Below are 11,658 nucleotides of genomic sequence, written 5' to 3' on the forward strand. Positions count from 1 at the left end.
ACGTGTATTGAAAGCCGTTCAGAGCCTAGGTTGGCATAGGTCCCCCTGTGCTTCTGGTTAATCACATCCTTACAGCTTTTGCTTTTAGCGGTTGAAAAGATGCATGATCATTCTTTTTTTATTATTTACAAAAAATGATTTTAATTGAGGGATTTCTTATGCTTATGAGTTTGCATTTTACATAAGACTGATTTTTTATATGTTATACATAATATTGATATTTAGCTTTAGATTTCTGCCCCAAAACAACAAAAGAGGAGCTAGGAAATGTACGTTTATATTATGGATTATTGCTCCTGCTGAAGCTGAAAGAAATTCCGCCCATTTTTGCAGAGTCTGAAAATTCACACCTTGACTTTCTGTTTTCTCTATGCAGTTTGTCTGGGCGCAAATGAACTCTATGGTCAAAAAAAAGAATAGGTATTTTGTGTGGCTTGCTTTGCCAGTCTTCTGAACTTGGTCTCTCTTCGCTCCAGGTTGGTAATCCCGGTGAGCCTGGTTCCCGTGGGCCGGAGGGGATTCGGGGGCTGCCTGGCATGGAAGGACCACGAGGCTCTCCTGGACCACGAGGCTTGCAGGGAGAACAGGGTGCTCCGGGGCTGCCGGGCAGCCAGGGCCCAGCTGTAAGTCCTGTTTTCAGGTCATGGGCATCTCCTGGTCTCTTGGCTGCCACTTGCACCGCTCCTTTTGCATGATCAGAAGCCCCGCGGGCCTGTGCACACAGATACACACACCCCCAAGCACGAGCCCGAATGCCACAGTCACACATGAAGCGCATGGCACCTTGCAAGAGTCACAGCTTTACACCAGCACAATCTTAGGGGTCTATTTAGGCAGGACTTTTGGTCCTCTGCTCTCAGTTCAGCTCTATTTTCTTCTTTCTAGTGCCACCTGCACTACTGCAGTGTGTGCCTGCCATTTTTCGTATGTGTGTTTGTGTATCACGCAAACATAGTATCTACCGTCCCAACCAAACTGGCTGCAATTGCAGTAGATTTTGCATGGATTTGATCAGCTTGCTTTAACCAGCATTTACAATGATACTGTTTTTTAAGAATTTTTTTTTTTTAATCCTAGGGAAAAGAACCAACTGATCAGCACATTAAGCAGGTTTGCATGAGAGTCATGCAAGGTAAGTATGCTAAGAAGTATTTAAATTTTGTTGTGCATTTAAATCAGAGTGCTCTGATGCTGTGTCAGTGACCATCATTGCCTCACGTTCCCTGAATTGCAACCCCCTAAACAGGGGCAGCTGGCAGCTGGTCCTCCCACAGGCTAGTGTAAATACTGAGATATTGGTTTCTTACTTATACACCCTATTCAGCTCATTGAATCACCGGTTGATTCCACACTGTTAATACAATTACCAGACCATAGCATGGAGTGTTTTAAAGGAATTAATCAATTTTATATACCAACCATTTGCTATGTTTAAATACATAAATCTGTATAGCCTCACTGAAAATTGTTTTTGCCATTTGTCCTTATTCACGATCAGGTTACAGCAAAAAAATAATGTGCAAAATATGTAAAAAGAACAGGGCAGACTGACACTGTCTATAGATAAACATAACATAAATGAAGACAACAGGCAGATGTTCAAAACCTTAATTGTATTTGTTCCGTTCTTTTGTGATATGCACACAGAAGTGCCTCACCTTTCTATTACAGTTTGGATGCATAGAATTTACTGAGTTTACAGTTTTATGCTGTCCTGTAAGCACAAAAGAGACCTTTTCAGTACTCGCTATTGTAGATGCCCTTTGGGTTATTATTCCTTTATAATGTTAAAGGCTTAGCAGAATAATTTTCTGCTCATGATTTAATTTAAGAATTCTCGGTACAAGTCACTGTTCCTGATCCTGCCCAACAGGGTATTTTATTTTTTTAACTTCAGATTGAGCTGTTCTGGCAGAGAACAGCTTCTGTTTTCTGTCACTAGAAAAAAAAAAAACCAACATTAAAAGAACCTTTGAAAGTGGCCTCTTGAAAAGCACAGTAATATTGAGGAGGATTATAGAGAAATCAGATATGGTGCTTGAGTTTCCTCACAACCCATAGAATTAGCAGTGAACACAAGGATGTGAGAAAAATGTAGACTATCTTCGCTGCCTGTCTCTTGAGAGCCCTAGAATTGTTCACGTATGCATGCTAATATACATATATACATGTATGTATGCAAGCAAGTACCCATGAATTGGTCAGCTTGCAGACAGCTGCAGCTCCTCAGCAGGCTCTGGCCACAGATTTGCAGGGCTGCTGCTAGGAGCCCTCAGCTGCCTGCTGGCCCAGCTCCTGCACGTCTTATTTGCAATTTTGTGCTCCTGCCTGTGTTAATATTTCTTGGGTGAGGACACAACTTACTTAAAATAGTGAATCTTGCCAAGTTAAACATACCTTTTTAGCAAATATTATATGAAACTGTGTATAGCTCTGTCCAAAGAAAGTTATTTCTAAGGCATGCCTCTATTCCAAGGAATAGCAAGCTGATTATTGCCTAACAGCAAAGCTTCTGCAGATTTACTTTAAGTAAAAACAATTGATGCAAAATGTCACCTCAAGCAAACTTAAGTTCACAAACACAAATGTAAGGGATTCTTCCTCTGAAAACAAGGGCTCTTGAGTTAGGCAGGCCAATATGAGGCCAATATACTGGATTCATGTTTTTTAGATATTCATTTTGTGTAAGTCCAGATCTTAAAATGTAGTATCCACTAGCAACAAAGGAAAATATTTTCTCTTTTAAGAGTCACCAATTTACATGAAAACTAAACTAAATTCAAAATTATAAGGACATTTCTAAATAAACTATATTAACTTTATTAGTTTATTTCTAAATTAGTTTATCATTTCTATTATTATAATATTATTAGTAGTATATTTCTAAATAAGTAGTTTATTTTTGAATAAACCTCATTTCTAAATAAGCTACAAACCTCCAAACATCAGGAAGATGTTGCGTTCAGGGTGAACACTTGACAGCGTGCCTGTACTGTTTGTCACTGATAGCACTGAGCAAGATAATATCTTCTATGTGGTCCACTTCCTAAGTAGCATTTTACCTGAGGAAAGTGCTGTATTGTGACCTGTCGCTTCCCATAGCAGAGTATTTGCTTCAGATAGAGATTTTTCTTTAGTGATCTCTGATGCTTGGGAATTTTTCCATAAATTTGCACTTACTACTTAATTCTGCCTTGCTGTTTGTTGCAGAACAACTCGCTCAGCTGGCAGCCAGTCTTAGGAGGCCGGAATTTGGGGCTCCGGGTCTCCCGGGCCTGCCTGGGCCGCCAGGGGCTCCGGGGCCTCCTGGGGAAAACGGCTTTCCTGGGCAGCTTGGACCCCGCGGCTTGCCTGGCCTTAAGGGGCCCCCTGGTGAAATCGGTCGTAAAGGTCCTAAAGGTGAGAATTTCTGCAGTTGCCTTTCAGCGGGTGCCTACAAATGCTCTCCTTGTAATGCAGAACCACCACCTATTTAAATGAAGTTCAGCCGTCTCACATACGAGCTGCCCTAAAACCAAAGTTGACCTTAAGTTTTCCACATTCTACAACCAACTCCTTTCTATGCAAGAGAGAATCTATATTTAAGTTCCTGGTTTAAAATCACACAGTCTTTCTGACCACACAATACAATTTACAGTTTGTGTTTCCAGCACTGCTTGTTGGAAGCGGAGAGGTGCAGAGAGATAACCCTATAAATTCTTTGAGCTAGGCATTTCGAGCACTCGCTTTGAATGACTTGAACCCTGAAAAGTGTTTTCTTTTTTTTATGGCTCACAGATTGTGAGATGGTTCATATGTGTGAAGCCCCCTCAAATCCTAAATTTGGTACTTAGGCCGTATCTGTTGCCTTTGTTGCCCCAGTGACTAAAGGATATGCTCGTTCAGTCTCAACAAGACTTGCTTTAATTTTATTATTTGTAATTAATCACTTTTACCCAGTAGGGGAAAGGACAGGCATCTGTCTTCATTTACTTACTCTCAGGCAGCTGAGAAGGTTTTCTAATATTAACTCTCCTTCTTATGGGCTTCTGAGGTTTGTGGTTACACCCCAGAGAACGTCAGGCCATGATTCTCTCTCCTGCCTCTCAGTCCAGATGTGATCCTCCCTTCTGCTAGACTGACAGCCCCAAAAGATAACAAAACACTCAGATACTTTCACTCACGTCCATCTTTCTAAATCTGGCCACTCTCTTACATTGCAAGTGACTGAGGTTACTTTGCCTGTCATTTGGGCATAGAAATTGAGCTGTTATTAAATTCAGCATCATTGCACCATGGATCATCATCTCCTGATTCTTTGGAAAGAACAAATCCACACTAAGACTTCCCTTCCACACTGGAAAAAAAAAATCTTTGCTCTAAATTAATCTCTTGTTTCTGAGTGAACGGGTTTATACCCCTCCAAAGCATTACAGAGTAGATTTTTCTGCAGAGTCTGATAAGCATTATGTATGTGTTACTGTTTCTATTCAGCAGTGCGTTTGTTTCCTTTTCTTGAGGGAAAGTTTTACTTAAAAATTGTGTGTCTGCACAAGGCTGGCCTATAGCCAGATTAGAGCATTTGCTTTTGTCTCAAGTTTTGTTTGAAAGTAAAACCAGAAAACTTTTAATGGGAGTTTTAGAATATAAAGAAAGCAAATTCAGCTTCCTTATTGCTGTTGGTATAATCTATATTCTTATGTTAGAAACAACAGGAATAGAGATAAAAAAGTGATCTGACAAACTGAACATGATTCAGGAAAGCAGGCTGTACTCTGTTAGTATTTTTAAAATTATACATATAGAGCACCCCCATCAACAGAAATAAAAACTTAAAGATGACTGTGGTGAGGAGCTGTCTGCAGGGGCTTCAGTGCAGCTAAAATAACTGGCTTAAGATAACTAAGTTATTTCAGACAGCCAACCTTACAAACCCCAAGACACTTCTGATTTAAGCAGTAATGAGTTGGCAGATGGAAACTGTATTTCACTGCTGGAGTGGGCAAAAACTAGTTTGAAATGGATAAGCTGCTGTTGTTCTGATACACGTGTAGTATACTCAAGGTGAAAGACACCCCTAAAAGACTTGGATTACATTATTTATGAAGGTTGGATTACATTATTTATGAAGATCTTGACAACTGCATAATGTTCCATTGTATATGAGGCACACTAAGATTGGCAGGAGCCCTGAGACAAAATCAGTGATTTGTTCTGAATTCCTGGTAGCTAGCAGAGTTCCACAGAGGCCAGGGAGATGAACGGACTTCCATTTGGGGATTTTTCTGAAAGGGGAATGTAAGAGGGTATCTAGCATGTGCGATAAAAGGGAATAGGAGGAAGAAGATGATAGTGGATTAGAAGGATACAATGAAGAACAGATACCCAAGAGCATGGTGCGATGAGATACGCACAGGAAAAGATGCACAGCAGCAGTGATTAACAGTAGCAACAGCAGGGCCAGAAAGGCTTGGCTCGAAGGAAGGTTAGAGTGACCTCAGAGAGCAATCTCCAGAGCAAAGGACGGCATAAACTGGAGGGGAGTCCAAATCCAGGCTGATGTTGTTAGAAAGTCAGAGTTAACAAAATAGAAATTGGAAGCTGGAGGAACTTGGAGCAGAAAGTGTGTGCTAGCAACAGCATGTAAGCACTTCTCAGCACTTGGGAGCTGTAAAAGTCTGTGTGGGTAACGTGACATAGAGTGGCTCTGGTGGAGACAAGGCAAGGTTGGTGTAGTCTCAGCGCTAACTAGACAGCTAGATTTTACTCTGAAGTCTAGAGATGCCTCCCCTAGTGCCCTGTGAACGTCTTCAATTGAAACTCAGAGTTTTGCACTGTCCTTTGTATCTCTTCACATCGCTTCCTCAGTTTCTGACATTCCATTTCTAGGCAATCTGACAGGCTGTTCAAAATTTGCTCACTGCTCATAGCTATTTGTGCAGCACAAGAAAGTGTAGAAGTTCAAAATAAAGCTCTCTCAAATGTTGTTAGGCATATACTTGTGGGTTTCAACCTACAGAAAATAAAAACAAGATTTTACATAGCGTATTCATAAGTACAATACAATACAAATTTTCAGGTAGCATGTGTACGATGAACAGAATCTGAATTCTGTAAATAATAATAAAAAAAACTTCTTACTAAGATACTTCTTGTTTGGAGCAACATAAAAATGAGTGTGAAGACGAGCTGGGCATCCACTGAAGAAAGGCCCCTGTAATACCAGCCAAAGGAGAACAAAATCCCTTTGCTTCACATCTAGGAACATCTTGTGTGGTTTGAAGGAAATACTGTGCAGGCTGGCTGGTCTTTTCTTCCCTGCACTATCTTGCGAAGCAGCACTTGAGAATCTTTATTTTTCAGCGAAGTTCACAGACCCCTGCAAAAGCTCCCTGCCAGTTACCTCAGGCTGTGATCCAAAGCAGCTTAAGCAGTTTTGTGAAGTTAGTTGCTTTCTGTTATCCAGGCTATGACAATTTATATGGTGTGTATGTATATATGGTATTTATATGGCATATATACTGCCCAATCCTAAGTTTTCCTTTGACATGTCCTAGTATAACTCCTGTGAGTTAAAAAAAAAAAAAAATCCCTACCAAGTAAATGTCCCGCAAGGATGTCACTCAGGATATCAGTAAGAATATTCAGAATATAAACAGGTACCTGAGTTCACTGCTGATCAGTTGCTCACTTCTGAGAGAAAATTTATCAAAGGTAACATGTGTTGCAGGTTGTAAATAATGGTTTTTTTTTTGATTTTGCTTCAGGTGAACCAGGAGAAAGAGGAGAAAGAGGATTTCCAGGCAGAGGACCGAAAGGTTACCCTGGACCAAGAGGTCTTCCAGGTAAATATAAGTGGGTGTGGATGGATTAGAGGAGGAAGAGATGCAGAGTAAAAAACACATTTAGAATTGATATTTTCATTTAGAATTGATATTTTTAAGCTGTTTTGAAAAGATGATAGGTGTTCTTGAAGCAATAAATTCCAAATTTTTTACTTTGCACATAATTATGCAGTCACAAAACAAAATTAAAAGTTCTTTCTTTTATTAAAGAGCCACCACCTTATCCTATGCAGCAAAATTAGGAAAATTGTGTATGAAGTATTTTAAAAAAGACAATCTTTAAAAAACAAAGTCTCGAAACCGAGACTGTCTCTCTGGCATCAGAAGAGTCTTCAGAAACTCACAATTTATAATTTAGGACATCAATATAATTTCTCCTTTCCTTCTGTGGTAAGTAAGCGTTAAGTATTATGTAATATGAGTTCCTGAACAGATTCTTGCTGATAAATGCAACACAACTGTCCTCTAGTGGCCAACGAATGAAAATAAACATGCGTTTCCCTTGAGTGCTACCTGTTTCAGTATATTCAAATTTTATTCTCTTTGGAGAAAGGACAACAGTTTCAGTTAGGTACACATTGATATCTAGGATACTTGAGTGCTCCTCATTAGAAGGATCTTTACTTTATCCCCTCATTGAGACTTGAGAAGTAAAAAGATACTTTAGTGCTCAGCAATTATTCCCCGACAGCTCTGAGTGGAAAGTAAATTCTTGATATTTTTCTTTTTTTTTTCTAAAACACTAATGTAATTCTGAAATAGTGAGTAGCATCTGCTCCTTCACACACCTTACCAACAAATTTGCTTGTGGTGCTCCAGCCTGTTGTACTGTGTAGCTTTTTAGAGCCCCCGGTCTGCACTAGTGAAACTGGAGACAATTTAGCCTGATGTGTCCTTGCTGGGTCTCTGTTAGAGGAAAATACATCCCTCCGGGTGGGCAACTTTCTGGGGAAGCCACCAGGAGCAGGAAAAAGGGAATTTTTGTACAGCTAAAGAGCAGGCCAATGAGTAAGGCTACACGTGTGCTCGAGTTGTGCTGCCAACCTCATGCCTGCACCCGCTTTTCCAGGCGAGCCCGGCAAGGCCAGCTACGGCAGGGAAGGCCGCGACGGCGAGCGGGGCCGCCCCGGCGTGGCCGGCCAGCCCGGCATTCCCGGCCCCCCTGGCCCTCCCGGCGTTCCCGGGTACTGTGAGCCGGCGTCCTGCAGGATGGAGGCGGGACAGAGAGCTGGGAAGAACGTGAAGGGGCCCTGAAGGCGCAGCGCAGCGGCATGGCTCCCGGCCTCCGGTTGCTTCCTGCACGTACAGCTGAAGAGAAGGAAGATAGGGAGGGGAGGCGCCAACAAGGAGAAACTTTTCAGCTAAGGTTTCACTAAGGCATTTTTAAAGCAGTGGTTGTATGATCTTTCTAAATGTGTACTTAGCAAAACCAACTGGAACAGTGGTGCTTACAAAACTACACGTGGGGGATTTGGGCTCTTTTTCCATGGGGGAAGAAAAAGGCACCTGTCTTTTGGGGGCGTGTGTCGGGGGGAGGGAGTGGTTTTTTGTTGTTGTTTATTTTAAAGACATTTTCCGTGAATACTTCCTCTCCCCTACTTAATTCCTAACCTGATGTACAGTGAAACAATGTGTCTTTGGGCATCAAATAAAATGAAATAGTTTATATTTACTTCAGTTGTAGCTACTTTTTTATGCTCATAAAATCAATTCTGGAACCCGCCCCGCCGCTGAACAGATGACTTCACTTCCAGCACGTTCATTCCCTTGCATGCAGGTGCTGTGCAGGGTACACTCACCCTCCTGCACATCCTCAGTTTAACTGCACAAACAGCCAGGAGACTGTTCGTAGGAAAACCTGCCACTTCAGACATCTTTAACGGGGTAAATTGCTGTAAATACACGATCCCTGTTTTCTCATGAATAAGGCACATGGCACAACTTCTTCATTTTCCACTAGCCAATTTGTGTTGCATTCCTAATTTCATATAAAACATACTCCAGGTTGGCTTCATCTATGCAAAACTAAGATAAGAGGATAGAACTGTCAGAGGAATATTAAATAAATCCGACAAATATACAAGCTTTATAGCCAAGATTATGTATTTTGAATAACATCTCTGGGTGTAAAAAAAAAAAAACATAAATATATAATATCTTAACCTCCGGTGGGTTTTCTGTATGTATGGCTACATTCAATACCAGTGAACCGCACAGCTGTTAGACTGCCATTAGAGATATCCCTACTTGCCCTTTTTATCTAAACACTAATTTTAGAGAAGACTGTGCAATGCGGATATTTTTTTTTCCTGTCTAAATTAAACTATTTGTCTTACTCTGTACCTTCTCTTAAGTGTGTTCTCTCTTGAAGAAAATGAAACCGTCCTGAGGCTTTTCTTTCCTTTTTGCTTTTAGTCACTAAAATACTTGCTTTAAGCGTTCATTTTTCCCCCAGCCCTTCATCTTCTCCTTATGTTTAAAATAGTTGACTTTTATGTCACGTGGGGATGTGGGCAATGGAACCATGTACTCTGTCTATAATGGGTAAAAGGACACGAAGGAGAAAAGTACTGATATTGTATATACATCTGAAAGGGATTTATGAAAAGACAACAAATAAACCTTTTCCAAGGGAAACCTGCTGCTCTAGCTGTATCCTCTCTGCCACCTTGTGTGTTGACAGAAATTACCCCAATAGACATCACTTGGGGTAGGACTGTATGATAAAACCATTTATTAAAAGAAATCGTATTGGCACATTTACTTAGAAACTTTTAAGAACAAGTTAAACATTTGCTGATCTTCATGCCCATTGCAACCCAGTACTTTAAACAACAAGGTGCTACAGCATTTGAATCTTCACAAGTCAATCATCTCCCTGCCTGGCTCCACGGAAGCCTGGTGAGATTTCAGGCAAGAGATGGGGAAACATTGGGCCTGAAGAGGTGAAAGGAGCCCTTGATCCCAAAGACTCTGGGAAAAGCCAAAGAGAGAGCAGTTCTCCTGCCTCTCTGCTCTGCCTGGAACTCCCCCTAGCTGACATCTCTTCTAACACTACAAGGAACCATCCTAACAGAGTCGCTCAAAAGAATTTCGACCTTTAGAAATTAATCCAGACAATTACATGCAAGATGATTAGCCTGATCACACAAAGCTGCTCCATGAAGTGCCTCAAAAGCCTTCCAGATGTAGTGATAAAACAGAATTGCTAATGACGAATTGTAGTTTCACCAGCAAACTTTTATTTAGACTATAAAGTGTGTAAAACCGTTAAAGGAAAAAAAAAAGGTTAACAGCATGAAAATACTTTTTTTCACAGGTAATGCATAAACATAAGTAATCAAGAGAAGCAATAAACACAACATTTCATTACAAATGTGACGTGCTTTTAAAAAATATAATCTGAAAATACATAAAACCCCACAATGGAAAGGAACTTGGGTAGGACGGAAAGAAATCCCGTATGTAAAAAACAAATCAGAACTATTACAATCAAACACTTCCAACACTGAGGCTCAATTCAAGGCATAATCTACTTAAGTGGATAGTTTATGATTGTGACCACATTTCTGCCTCCAAGCTGATTTATAAAGTGAGTTTTGACTTAAAATATTGAAGTAAACTGAAGAACAAATCCCCAGGCTATGTTATAAGGCTGCATGGGACTCATATGGGATAATTTAACTATTTATGAATTACTAATCTTGTGCAAGAATGGAAAAAATTCCTAGATATACCTAGCTGGTACAGCATATACAAAAATGTAAAGATTGATTTTTATTGGCAACATATTTAAGTAAATATTTGGAATATGAAAAAAAAAACAGTATTATGAATCTAAAAGAAATGTGCATCCTTTTTTTCTATAAAAATATGCTGATACAGAAGCAATTGCTTAAATAAAAATATCTAGAAGGCACAAAGAGATTCCACAAGTCACTGACTGAGTGTCCACACTAACTACACACTCCTGCAATCCTAGGAAAAGCCCCATTTAGTCCCATGCTTTTCTGATCTATCTCTAGTTCAATGCTAAAAAAAAAAAAAAAAAAAAACCGCTATGAAATTTATCTATGGCAGACTTGTCAAAATCACTTTTACCAACTGGGATCTCTGCTCCAGCTCCTAGTTGTTCAGGCTTACCTGCACTGTGAGGAATACAAATTTTAGCTCCACCATTACCTCACCTAAGCATAGAAGAGATCCATCAAAAAGATGGATCATTTAAGAACTGTCCTCAAAATGAAGGCAATTATAACCGCTAATTCTCAATCCGAGCTCATATTTTGACCTCAGCGCTTTCCTTCCTAGGCTCCTGGTAAGCATTTGTGCACTGCCGCAGAGCAGTGATGAATCTAAGCAGCATTCTGCCATCACTGCAGCACCTTAATAGCACCTGGTGCCTTCAGTCATCCCTAAAAGGCTTCTGTGAGCACTTCTGTGAGCAGGCCAAGGGGGAGCTGCTCATCTCTCCTAGTAGGACCTCGCAGGTGGGCACATGCTTCATTTTTTTTTGTAGATGCTTTTAAATCCTGAAGAAATTGGGTGAATTTTGAAGTCTGTGTGGCCTGCTCAACGGATGCAGCAGGGAGCTGGTGAGTCCTGCTGCTGCCGGCACTCTCTGGCCATGCAGTCTCTGTTTTCTCTCCAGTGCAGTCACATCAGCTTCTCTGCTCACTGATCACAGGAAAAGAAGGCAAGGTCTTTATTTGTAAGGCACATTATTAGTCCTGTCTGATTTAGCTTCTTTTTTGCTGCTCATCTTGTTCCTTTCTTTTACTGTTGTGTTCTGCTTGGTGAATAATGCACACATGGAAAAGGACTAGTAAAAATT

The 11,658-nt window shown here is 40.6% G+C and overlaps 1 protein-coding gene across 1 annotated transcript in view; it reads left to right on the forward strand.

The window, feature by feature from the left end:
• The window catches only part of COL9A1 (collagen type IX alpha 1 chain), a 59,239-nt gene extending 51,161 nt beyond the window's left edge, over positions 1–8,078 (forward strand). Inside the window, exons 34-38 of the mRNA XM_010224080.2 lie at positions 477–623; positions 1,078–1,132; positions 3,211–3,399; positions 6,747–6,824; positions 7,894–8,078. Coding sequence (XP_010222382.2) covers positions 477–623; positions 1,078–1,132; positions 3,211–3,399; positions 6,747–6,824; positions 7,894–8,078 — 654 coding nt within the window. The remainder of the gene's footprint in view (positions 1–476; positions 624–1,077; positions 1,133–3,210; positions 3,400–6,746; positions 6,825–7,893) is intronic.
• Positions 8,079–11,658: the final 3,580 nt, after the last annotated feature.

The sequence above is a fragment of the Tinamus guttatus genome, unplaced genomic scaffold (assembly GCF_059628265.1).
Source record: "Tinamus guttatus ecotype Peru unplaced genomic scaffold, ASM5962826v1 Tinamus_guttatus_pri_ptg000051l, whole genome shotgun sequence".
Taxonomy (NCBI): Eukaryota; Metazoa; Chordata; class Aves; order Tinamiformes; family Tinamidae; genus Tinamus; species Tinamus guttatus.